Source organism: Podarcis bocagei, assembly GCF_964188305.1.
Source record: "Podarcis bocagei genome assembly, chromosome: 7".
NCBI lineage: Eukaryota > Metazoa > Chordata > Lepidosauria > Squamata > Lacertidae > Podarcis > Podarcis bocagei.
In genome coordinates, this window is record NC_138132.1 from 89,049,226 (window position 1) to 89,061,671 (window position 12,446).

Below are 12,446 nucleotides of genomic sequence, written 5' to 3' on the forward strand. Positions count from 1 at the left end.
AGTAAACTAGGCGAGACCGCTGCAAAGCCAGCGCTGCCCCAAAAGCCAGGTAGGTGCAGTTTCGTGCTACGCCTGTAAGGAATAAAGCGCAGCCCTGACGCCTCCGTCTCGTACCCGCCCCCCATCCTTTCCCCTCGAGCTCTCGGGTCTTTTACATAAGGAGGAGCCCCGCACGGGACTTCCGCGACCCTGGGAGGCAGCCGGACTGCGTTTCCCGTCGTGCTTCGCGAGCCAGCGGCGCCTCCGCTGCGCCAATGGGAGCCGCTCTTACAGACGGGACCCGCGAACCGTTTGTAAGGAGCCATAGCGGAGGCCGCTCGCCGACTTCCTCCGCCGGCCGCCCGCCCGGCTGGGGCCCGAGGCTGAGGAGGTAAAAGCCCAGGTAAAAGGCGACGCGGCGGGGGCCTCGGCGGGAAGGGGAAGGGTCCTGCTGCGCGCCCGCTGCGGAGGGAGCGGCAGGAAGTGACGTTGGGCGGGCTGGAGGGAGGCTCTCTGGCCTAGGCCTCACCTCTCCCGCCCGCGGTTGCCATGCGACCGAGGAGGGGGCGCGGCCGCTGCCGGCCCGTGACGTCATCGCCGCACGTCGCGCAGCTGCTGCTGGTGACGCCATGCGGAAGGTGTCAAGCGCGGGGCCGGAGGATGGCCGCTTCTCGGGCCGGCTGAGCCGCACGTCCAAGCGGGCAGGAGGGATGCCCCGCCGTGGGGCCGCCTCTCTCTGCTTCTCAAAACGCAGTCTGGCTTCTGAGAAGGCAGGGTGCCTCTGAACATGGGCAGAGTGCTTTCTCCTGCCTCCCTGAAGAAGCTCGCGCGGGCCACGTGCCCCTGAGCGCGCAGAGCGCCTTCCCTTTGTGAAGGGAACGAATGCTTCCTCGCCTCCCTCCCTGCCCGGTCTCTGTCCAAGTGAGTGTCCTTCGCCCCTGGGGAGGCAGCAGCGGCCACACGGAAGCTGCTGCCACCGCCTGCTGGGGGGCTGCACACGGCGGCGAGAGGGCAGGAAGCCGCTGCCCCGATTCGCCAGGCTGGCTCTGCTCTGCTGCCGCCGCCCTGGAAGGCAACATGCGTACCCGTTGCTGGAGACCACAGGAGGGAAGAGGGCTGCTCCTGGGCTCGGATCCTGCTCGCCGCAGATTCCCACAAGCATCTGGCTGGCCACTGTGAGAGCAGGGTGCTGAACTGGATAGGCCATTGGCCTGATGATGATAACTACCATGATGATGATTTTATTGTTTGTACCCTGCCCATCTGACTGGATTGCCCCAGCCACTCTGGGCGGCTTCCAGCAGACTCCTCTTATGTTCTTAAAAATGCCTGAATCACTGCTTTCGGGTTTGCTGTGTTGTTTCAGCAGTACTACTTGCAAAGGAACGCTATGTGATGACTTAGCTAAAGAGCTGGAAACCTTTGCAATTTTCACAACAAAATATGTGAATTGGTTTGAACCTGTGCAAATAATACATTGGAGACTGTTAGGTAGTGGTTAGAGCACCATTCCGCAACCTGGTGTCGTTTGCACTACAACTTCCATTAGCCCCAGAATCATATGGCTAAGCTTCCACTGCTAGGAGTTGTAGTCCAAAACATCTGGTGGTGATCAGGTTAGGACATCAGCCTGGGTGACTTTGGCCAGTTGTTCTCTCTCAATGTAGCCCACCTCATAAGATTGTTCTGAGAATAAAATAGGTAAGAGGAGAACTTGTGTGTGCTGCTCTCTGGTGCCTGGAGGAAGAGTGGGCAAAAGATTAAAAAAAACAAACTGCCACTCTCCCAGCTCTGAACTCTCTCATTTTAATGATCACTTGGCTGGCAGGTGAACAGACAACTTGATGGACTGTGGAATAGTTCATGAACTAGGAGGACTTCTTGGAACCATGGAATGGGGGGAGGAAAAATGAATATTTATGAGTCCTGGCAGATACTGGGGCAGGGCAGAGCAATCCTAAATGGGGTTGAGGGGATTGAGACAGCAAATCTACAGCCACATTCTAAGACCTCCTAGTGGCTCATATCAGGTAGGGTGAGCATTTTGCAGTTTTTCAGTGCTGTAGCTCAAGATTGGTGTGGCTTAGGGATCGAGAATTAGGGGCTTTCCATCCAGCCCTCTGTGCTGACTAGGATCTTGGAGATTCCCACTCTCTCAGGAAGCTCACTTGGCATGACCTAGGACCAGTCATTGCCTCTCAGTCTAACCTACCTCTCAGGGTTGTTGTGGGGATTAATGAGGAGAGGGGAAACCATATATGCCACCTTGAGCTCCTTAGAAAAAAAAGGTGAGATATAAAGAAAATAATTAAATGATTGCCTCCTCCTTGAATTCACCTTTTTGTATTAATTATTGAAGAGTTTTGTTTATTTTCATAATTCTGCATTTGTTTATAGTTTGAGATGTGTCGTGAATAATCTGAAATGCAAGGCATCCCTTAGAGCCAAAAGTAGGCTGGAAGCGACGGTGCACCTGGGGTGTGGGGGGTGATGCTTCTAAGTGTGAAAAGGGCCTGCCTGCCTGTCCACTGGACCTTGACCTAGGCAGAATCTGATCAGTCCTTTCCTCCTCCACTATTGACAGTGATCGGGAGAGAGAGAGAGCAGTCCCCAAATCAATATTTGCCTTCCAGCAGCAGCAGCAGCAGTGAGTCCCAATATTTGTGACTTCCTAGGATTCCTCTCACTCAATCTGAGAATGCAAGGGCTAGTGGCAAGATGCACATTTCGCATGCATCTTTTCCCCTTTATGACCTCACTGGAACATCACAGCAGAGGTTCCTTGCCAGAAAATGCTTCATTGTGACACCACTGGGCTGATGGTCCAAGTTCTTGCCAGAATCTTGAGAATGATTCATGGCATCACTAGATCCCACCACTTCTTGGTCCATCCTCAGTTCTGGGGTCATGTAAAACAGGCACCTAACAGATTATATTACTTTTAACATGGATAGCTGGACATTGGACTCAACAGCACTGGTTAATGATGTTCCATTGGACTTTGGGGGAAGCAGGAGTGGGGATTGGTATGTTCGATGCCGTGCATCAGGGACAGCCAACATGGTGCCCCCCCAGGTGTTGCTGGAGGAGAGCTCTTATCATTCTTGACCTGCTGCCACGCTGGATGCAGTTGTTGGGAGTCAGGAGTCCAACAGTCTCACTGCACCTAATTTATTTATTTAAGTCACTTTGTTCATTCTGCAGTCCTGTAAGGAAAGTTCCTTCCTCCCATTTTAGGAGGTGGGAAACTGAGGCTTTGATTTGCACAGTACAGATACCTCTCCACATACACACTTTTTGTTGTTGATTAATAATGTGGCCCATCAAGTGGAACTGGACTGAGATGCCTAAGTTTTGGAGCAGTTCTGCTTAATCTGATCCTCCTTGCAGGAAAGGTCACCTAAGGTTAGCAACCTGGAAAATGAATGTCTGAACTGATTAGTGTTTTGAACGGAGTTTGGATGTTAATAGGGGTCCTTTGCTTCTTTAATGGCAATGTTTCCAATGCCATATTTATCACTCTGGATTTAAAAGGGCATATAGGGAAAATGAAGACAAGATGAACCAAGCTGTGTGTGTTTCATAAGGTTGAAAAGGTCAGGTGCACCTGAGGGACAAAAGAGACCTGACATCTCAGAAGCATTTTATTATTTTTGCTGAGAGCAGTGTGCTAGCTCATATTGCGGTGGAGGGGGCTAACCAGCCCCCCCCCCAGTAGTTGTATCTGCTGCTGAGATGTGAATATACAGGGAGCTATGATGTCTATATGGTTCTGTCTGTCCATAGCTAACAGCAGTTCTTTTTTGTGCTTCCTGCACAGCTGCTCAAAACTGACCCCCTTGCAGCTTCTTTTTAGCAACAACAACAAACAGGTAGATCATCTCTGACATCATGTTTGCCTCTGAAAGCCCCTACAGAGCACCTTTGCTTGATGCACGTGGAGCGAGGCATTCCAAGTGATCAGAACTCTCATTTCTTTGTGCCTTCCTTTTGTCCAGGCTGCCTGAAGGATGGAATCAAACCCTGCCAGGAGTAAAGTCCCAGCTTTCTTATCAGACTTGGGGAAAGCTACCCTGAGAGGCATCAGGAAATGCCCCCGGTGCGGCACCTACAACGGCACCCGTGGGCTGAGCTGCAAGAACAAGACTTGCGGCACCATCTTCCGCTACGGCACCCGGAAGCAGGCCGGTGTCGACGCGGTCAAAATCAACACTGGCTCTGATCTACAGGTCTATTCAGTGCGACAGAGGGACAGGGGGCCAGAGTACCGGTGCTTTGTGGAGCTGGGAGTTTCGGAGACCACCATCCAGACAGTAGATGGGACCATCATCACACAGCTCAGCTCTGGGCGCTGCTACGTCCCATCGTGTTTGAAGGCGGCTGCACAAGGGGTGGTGGAAAACCAGTGCCAGCACATTAAACTGGCTGTGAACTGCCAGGCAGAGGCCACCCCGTTGCCCCTGAAAAGCTCAGTCTTGAACTCGTTGCAGGCCTCTGCTGAGACGAAGCAAACCTTATGGCAGTTGGCCACGGAGTCCACAGGGCCCCTAGTTCAGAGGATTACCAAGAACATCCTAGTGGTGAAGTGCAAAGCCAGCCAGAAGCATAGCTTGGGTTACCTCCACATCTCCTTCTCCCACAAGGCTGGCCACAAGAGCAGGGCGGAACACCGCTTCCTCTGCTCTTGCCAGTCGCTGAAGTCCAGCAAGGCAGCTTCTGCTAAGGAAGAGGCAAGCCAGAAATGCAATCACTTCTTTGCCTGCCTCTGTGCCTTTGCCAGCGATGATCTCTTGGCCCAGGAGTTTGCAGATTTCCTCAGCTATGATTCCAGCGGTGGGTAAGGTCAGAGAACATGAGTGAGGCTGAAAGGATGTGGTCAGCAGACAGCTCAGGCCAAGTGCATGAAATAAAGAATCCCCTGCCATGCCTGTATGTGGGGTGTGTGGGTGTGCAGACTGGAATACCTTGGAAGGGCTGGGCCCCTGCAGCTCACCCTGGGAATACCACTGACATTCCCTGTAGGCAGGCTTAGAACCAAAGGGAGCTCACCGGATTTAAGCTCACATTTTACGAGGAGAAACACAGAGTGAAGACTCAAACCTTCAACCTCTTCTCTCCTGCAACTCCAGGTCTGAAGTCAACAGTAGGAGCCCAGCTTCTCTGTCAGCCTGAATCCGCTTTGAGCTCTGGAGAGGCTGCTGCCTCCAAGGCCAAAAAGAGGAAAAAAGATGAAGGAATGGGTGAGAATATTAATTTTTGACTTGTTTTGTATTACATGTTCCATTTTGATATGGATGACTCTTACCTGCATCCATAGTGCAGAGTTTGCCTTTCGGAGATCATCATAGCTACTAGCAGCACTTGTTATAGTGCTAGAGGGGGCAATAACAATAAAGATGATGATATTATTATTATTATTATTATTATTATTATTATTATTATTATTATTATTATTATTAGACCCTTCATTGAGTCCTGTGTGGCTTGGAGACATACTTCCACAATTAGAAGAGAGCCATGGGAAGCATTTTAAAAGTCTATTCTGGGGTCACCAATGCAATATCCTCCAGACATTGTGGACTACAACTCTCATCGCCCTGACCGGACCAGCTGGGACTGATGGGAGTTGTAGTTCAACAACATCTGGCAGGCACCATCTTGGCTTTCCCAGCGCTACTCATTCTAAAGCTGTTTCAACTTTTACTTTTAAGGCACACAAGCAAGTAGCCCCCTCTTGTCTCAAGACGTGGCAAACACAAACCTGCGCAAAAGTGGACTGAAAAAGCCAACGGTTGCTTCACTGAAAAGGCAAGGTGAGTTTTCTTTCTGCCGGCTCGGCAAGCTGCAAGGAACGCAAAGCAGAAATGGACTGAGAGGGTTTTCCACAAAAGGCCAGTTTTGCTCAGCCTACACTCTACTTTCCAGCTGTCTTCTTTAGTTCCTTCAGCTTTTTGGTCTTCCTGCCTTATATGCATGTCTGGGGAACTGTATTACACTCCCTTCCCTCTCCATGAGAAAAGAAATTAATATAAGAAATTAAAGACGTGAAACCTCAGCACTGACCTTGTCTCTCTTAAGATTCTGAGCATCCTAAAGTGAAAGCTGGTCATTATAAGAACTTTGTAACATTAATAGTTGAGTGCCTGTGTTTGCTTGTTTTCTTTTCTCCTCTCCAACCCTTTTTCCTTTTGTGTCATTCACATATTTTTAGATTGTCTCTTGGTGAGTACTTGTGACCGAGTAAGATTGTCTTCCATGAACGCAGTCTTAGGGGTGTGTCTGTAAATGGCTGTGGAGGCCAATTCTGGATCCGTACATCCTTCCACAGTGGGGACATAGATTTCCGGGTGGGAGTTGATCGCAGTGAGGATTTGCCAAACGTACCTTCCTCTTAGTTTTTTTCTCCCTTTGTTCCTGAATTTGTGCTTCTTTACGAGGCCTTTAGTAGAGGCTGTTCTCCAATTGGAGGGGAGAGTGCTGTTGTGTTCAGGTCATAGCTGTCAACGTTTCCCCTTTTTTAAGGGAAATTCCCTTATTCTGAATAGCATTCCTCACAAGAAAAGGGAAAAGTTGACAGCTGTGGTTCAGGTCCTGCTTGCAGGTTTCCCAAAAGAGGCACCTGCTTGGTCACTGTGAGCCAGGAGGCTGGACTAGGTGGCCATTGGCCTGATCTTCTTAGGTTAAGAGTTTTCCTTTTCCTTAGCTTGCAGTCAGCTGCTTGATGAATCACAAGTAACCTTGTCCTTCCAAGAGTGGTTGGCCAGTGTCACTGAACGCATCCACCAAGCCATGCATTACCAGTTTGACGGTAAGTCTCCTTTGACCTCACCTTTATCCCTTGAATCCTTGTTCATATTATAAGAGGATCATTGGATGGAATACCCTGCAGTGTCTTGTGTAAGTGGCTTTTGTCTGTGTAAGGCTATTCTCCAGTAGCACTCAGATGGTACTGATATGATTGGTGTCAGGTTGCACTCAACACTGTTAATTTCTTAGGGGGAAAGAGAGAGAGAGAGAGAGAGAGAGAGAGAGCATTTATGGCTAAATGAAACTGGCAGAGAAGCCCTCTCACTATGTTTAATTTACACACTGGGCACAAATAAACTGGCAGCAGCAGAAACCAAATCTAGACAAGGTTGATTGACTGGAGCCAATCAAGAACCTCCTGCCGCCTCCTCCTGTACTCCTATACTGCTTTCTGGAGTCACAAACTCAGTCTATAGTGGCACTCCTGGTTCCCAGCTGAACATAGTGCTGTTGTGAACTGCAGACCCAAAAGAGGACTTGTGGGAGTGGTTGGGTGCAGGAGTACCAAAGAAGGATGTCAAAAACATCAAAATGGCCAGTTCTAGTGCTTCATTAAAGAATTGTGCACACTTACTGCAAATCAGCCTGACTGATCTCCCAGCCTTTACAGGCGCAGGACCGACACTGCAGCAAGGAGATGGCTTGTCCACCCCCAAGCAACCATTCATGCAGTTTTTATGCACAAAGCAGAACACCTCACTTTGGCCAGGACTTCCCATCACTTCACCTGGGCAGTTGCAAGCAGAATGCCTGCTAACTCTAGGAGCCAGTCAATAAAATATATATGTAAGTGTTTGAGCATAGAAGAGAATTGGACTAACTGATAAAAACTGCCCCATATATCAGAAATTTGGGGTGGCTAGGCTCTCTCACACACATCAGTCTCCATCTGTTCCCTGGCTGCCCACAAAATATTCACCCAGAGGAAATCCTACATAGCTATCCCATAGCTGTGAAGTTTTTTCTCTCTTTCACTCCTACAGATCCAACCTCCTCTCTGGTTATCTTTGTGAATTTTCAAGCGTTTTCACCTCAATAGGTTTCTCCCGCCCTTCCTTTTTTATGATCTAGCTTGAGCCTTGGTCCTTGCTGAAATGTCTAAACATAATTATATTGTTCCTCTCAGAAGCATTTCTTCACTTGTGCATGTTTTTACCCAGGCAAACCAGAGCCACTGGTGTTCCACATCCCCCAGGCTTTCTTTGAGGCTCTCCAGCAGAGGATTTCTGTTGGAAGCATCAAGAAGCGGATGCCAAATTCGACCACAGGTACGCAACCTTTAGAGCATCTTTTCTGCGGGAAGCCACTTGGGATATTAGCTGCACATTGATGCTGACTTGTAATCGAAAGGCTGTATTGAGGCATAAGAAAGCTTAGCATGAGTCAGCAGTGTGATGCAGCAGCAACAGAAGCTAATACTGTTCTAGGCTGCTGCAGCAGAAGTAGATCAAGGGAAGCGATAGCACTGTTTTATTCTGCCTTGGTCAGACCCCACCTGGGGTCCTGTGTCCAGTTCTGGGCACCACAATTTAAGAAGGATATTGACCAGCTGGAAGGTGTGCAGAGGAAGGTGACCAAGAGGGTCAGGGGTCTGGAAACCAGGCCTTGTGAGGAACGGTTGAGGGAGCTGGGGATGTTTAGCCTGGAGAAGGCAAGGCTGAGGGGTGATATGAGAGCCATCTTCAAATATGTGGAGAGCTGTCCCATGGAAGGTGGAGCCAGGTTGTGGTTTTTTTTTTTTGCTGTGGTCCTCTCCTTTTTACAGAGGAGAGGACCAGAACCAGTGGATTCAAATAACAAGATTCTGACTAAACATTAGGAAGAACTTTCTAGTTGTAAGACAGTGAGACTGACTCACTAGGAAGCTGATAGACTCTCTTTCACTGGAGGTTTCTAAGCAGAGGTCAGGTGGCCACCTGTCAGGATTCTTTAGCTGTGATTCCTGCCTTGCAGGGGCTTAGACTAGATGACCCTTTAGGTCAGGCTTCCTCAACCTCAGCCCTCCAGATGTTTTTGGCCTACAACTCCCATGATCCCTAGCTAGCAGGACCAGTGGTCAGGGATGATGGGAATTGTAGTCTCAAAACATCTGGAGGGCCGAGGTTGAGGAAGCCTACTTTAGGGCTCCTTCCAGCTCTAAAATTCTGTGAACTCTCAGGGACAGTGGGAGCAGCAGCTGAAGGGGACCAGTCCCTTGTGAGTGCATGCTGCAGAGCTGAAAGGTCTCTCTGCACAACCTCTCCTTGTGGCCTCAGAAGAACTTTATGCCACAGTGATTGTGACCCTTGTGGTCCCTTCCAACTCTACAACTCATCTGTTTCTGTGACTCCCTTGAGATCACATTTCGTCTCCTTTCTCAACACCATGTGAAAGGGATAGCCAACAGATTCCCCCCAGGTGTTGTTGGACGCCACCTTCCATCACTCTCGGCCAGCGTGGCCAAAGATCAGGAATGATGGGAATTGTAGGGAGCAGCAGCTGGAGGGTGCCGTGTTGGCTCCCTCTGCCATTGGAGTTGGCCACAGGAGGAGGAATGTGGCCGCCATCACACCACCTTGATGTTCCTTTCCAGCTTTTGTCCGGAAAGATGCTTTGCCCCTGGGCACCTTTTCCAAATATACATGGCACATCACAAACATCTTGCAAGTCAAACAGATCTTTGATACCCTTGAGGTAAGACCCCCCCCCCTTGCTCCTCTTGTCTACGGTTTTTCTCTGTTATGTGAAAAGATGGGAGGGCATTCATTGGGGGGTTGGGGAGGAAGGGCCAGTGCTAGGCATAGCATTTAATGTTGCATCCTGGGATTAAAAGTTTGGGGAACTGGCCTTTGGGGGTTAGCATGAGCTTCCTAGAATAATTCTCTTATGATCTACTGGTTGTGATGATTATGGAAGAGGGCTAGAGAAATTCATGGAGGGGAGGACTCCTGGTGGCTGCTAGCCCTGAGGGCTCGACTCTGCCTCCACAGTCGGAGGCAGCAATGCTTCCGAATACCAATTGCTGGAAACTACAGGAGGGGAGTTTTTGCGCTCAAATCCTGCTTGCAGGGTTCCACAGGCATCTGGTTGGCCACTGTGAGAACAGAATGTTGGGCTAGATGGGCCACTGGCCTGTTCCAGCGAGGCTCAACTCCCAGAACTTTGGCATCCTGGTTTCTGCAGGGTGAGGATCAAACTCTGGGCTTACAAAGGGCCTCTTGCAAAGGGATGCTGCTCTCATTTGCCTGTTCAGAAATCCTGTGTTTTCATCTCTTCTTCCCAACTCCTCTTCCCAGATGCCTCTGAAAATAACACGCAGCTTCATCCAGAACCAGGATGGCACCTATGAGCCCTTTAAGTGCCCCAAAGTTGAGGTGGAGAGCATCCCAGACACTTACGGGCGCTTGGAGAAGCAGCCAGTCCTCCGGCCTCTGGAGTTGAAAACCTTCCTGAAAGTCGGTAGGTGTATAACCTGATTCCTTTGCACCTCAAAGGAGCCTTCTTTTCCCACCAGCTCACAGATTTGTAGAGTTGGAAGCGAATCCAACCCTCCTCTTGGAGAAACTTGTTTTTTTCCACACACAATGGGGAAAGAAGGTCCAAAGTGCTCCTCTCCTTTTTCTGGCTTCCTTCCTCCCAGGCAACACATCCCCTGATCAGAAGGAACCGACGCCTTTCATCATTGAGTGGATTCCAGATATCCTCCCCCAGTCGAAAATTGGTGAACTGAGGATTAAGTTTGAATATGGCCACTACAGAAACGGTCACACCACCGACTACCAGGAGCAGCGCACTTCCCTCGAACAGACGCTGGAACTTATGCCTCTCGCCACCATCACCTTCCCTTGAACTCATCATGCAGTTCTTGCACAGCTTGGTTTGCACAACCCCTGCCCTGTAGCTGGTCAGCCTTTGTGGTTATCAGTTAGCCGTTTGACTGGGGAACGCGCCAGGAGCCGGAATGCAGCGGGGCTTCACTACAAACGACCCACTTCTTTGTAAGCAGCTGCACTAGAAACTTCTGCCTCTTTCCTTTCAAACAGCATTTTCAGTCGCTTCTTGGGACAAAATTAATTCATGCACTCTCCACTTCTACTCTGAGACTCACCTGTGATTGCTGGTTTTTTCCGCCACCCTATTTTGCACAGTTGACAGATTACAGGTGAGGGTGGAGCAGAGTGTCCAGGTGCTCAGCTGCCTTGGCTAATTACTATCCCCTTACTGGCATATTTTGCAATATATTTCTACAATAAACTAAATTGAACCAATGTTTTGAGTTCAGTCTCTCACCAGCAAGCTTGAGCCTTCTCCCATTCACACAGTTCCTGCTTTGAGTCACCCCTCGAGTGTACTTTCAAAAAACACAAAAGCAAAACTGAGGCTGGAATTTCTGGCTTGTTTGGGTCTGTGTCCAGTAATTACCTATGCAATTACTGCAAACTCCTGCAAGTGAACTGACTTTGCACAGGTTGAATGCATCAGCTGGTCTGTGCATCGGGAACCAAATTCAGACTTCTTTGTGGACAAAGGAGGTGTGGAGTTTGCAGGTGATAGCACTGCTTTCTTCAGCACTTGAACAGAGACACCAAGCAGGATCGAGGCAAAGTAGAGCACTAAGTCTTACTCATGGCATGGACATGATTTAAGCACACACTGCACCGTGAGCAACCAGTGGCATTTCAAAAGATATCAGGCAGAATTACAGCTTCCCAGAGACATCAACACCAGCCCCGGGGAAAGTCTCCTGCTTCCCATTTCTCTAGTACAAATGATCTTAGACCATTCAATGTTGTGAAGCAAATTGATAGGAAAATAGATGACACGATGGCATTAAATGTTAGGGAGAGGAGAGGGAAGAACTTGACCAGTGTTAGAAACTGAGATATGAAAGCTAGCAGCTAATTGGCACCTTAAACCTAGGTTATGAGTGTAACGATGGAATGTCTAGCTGCTCTTTTTTTATATACAAAGCTGAAAAGGAATGAACTGCAGCTAAAACATTACGTTCATTTTTCACATGGTCTGGTCCTTCACCTGCCCACCCCTAATATTCTTAAGAGGGTCTCTTCTGTCTTCAGAGAGTAGCTGGAAGTAGGGAGGCAAAAAACAGGTTCTTCCACTCTGCAGTTTAAATCTGAAATGTTAGGCACAGTTCTGCGCCCAGAGCTCAAATTGCTCGTGCTAATGAAATTCCCTGTTGCAAAATGTGCCTAGAACAATGGGAGTTTCGAACACTGAACTTGGCCCAGGGGCTACTATTTCTGGCAGCAGCAGACCTTGGTTTGTAACAGGCCATCCGTCCCCTGCTGTTTGGACTGGGGTCCACTGTAAGCAAAGTCAAGTACTGCTTAGTAACACTAGGAGGCAGTGTTGCCCTAAGCAGGAACCACAAAGGCTGCAGTTGGAGGTACGTTCAACATCCCAGGCTGCCTTTGATAAAAGGACGGGGAGAAGCAAAGGCTGCAATTCTTCTTCATTACTTCCTCACAAAGGATTGCTTGTCCCAGCGCAGTACAGAAAAGAGCATGGTTTCAAACTTGCTATTGAACAGGCACCTCCAACCCTGCCATTTACACTATTTAAATGAACATATGACCACAGCCCCTTTTCCCAGCTCAGCATTGGTCCTTGGCTGCATAAATGGTCAAAGCCCTGCTGGATGTGTGGAATACCGAGGCAAC

At 49.2% G+C, this 12,446-nt stretch overlaps 1 protein-coding gene across 6 annotated transcripts; it reads left to right on the forward strand.

Annotated features, from left to right (window-relative positions):
* The first annotated feature begins 267 nt into the window (after positions 1-267).
* Positions 268-11,033, forward strand: LOC308591924 (uncharacterized protein C2orf42). 6 transcript variants are annotated; one of them, XM_081203090.1, is made up of 9 exons: positions 268-382; positions 3,978-4,812; positions 5,109-5,219; positions 5,691-5,792; positions 6,683-6,787; positions 7,947-8,054; positions 9,359-9,459; positions 10,062-10,224; positions 10,406-11,033. In XM_081203090.1, exons 2-9 carry the CDS (start codon positions 3,990-3,992, stop codon positions 10,612-10,614), a joined length of 1,722 nt encoding a protein of 573 aa, XP_081059216.1. In that variant the 5' UTR covers positions 268-382; positions 3,978-3,989; the 3' UTR covers positions 10,615-11,033. The 6 variants fall into 6 exon arrangements, with proteins under 6 accessions (XP_081059216.1, XP_081059217.1, XP_081059218.1 ...); XM_081203091.1 differs by lacking the exon at positions 268-382 and adding an exon at positions 608-900; XM_081203092.1 differs by lacking the exon at positions 268-382 and adding an exon at positions 1,030-2,679.
* Positions 11,034-12,446: the final 1,413 nt, after the last annotated feature.

Bases quoted from the DNA above. Each gene is read 5' to 3' on its own strand.
- LOC308591924 (XM_081203090.1), top strand. From the start codon at position 3,990: ATGGAATCAAACCCTGCCAGGAGTAAAGTCCCAGCTTTCTTATCAGAC. The intron at 4,813-5,108 runs GTGGGTAAGGTC...CTGCAACTCCAG, and splicing joins CCTCAGCTATGATTCCAGCG to GTCTGAAGTCAACAGTAGGA. The intron at 10,225-10,405 runs GTAGGTGTATAA...CCTTCCTCCCAG, and splicing joins GAAAACCTTCCTGAAAGTCG to GCAACACATCCCCTGATCAG.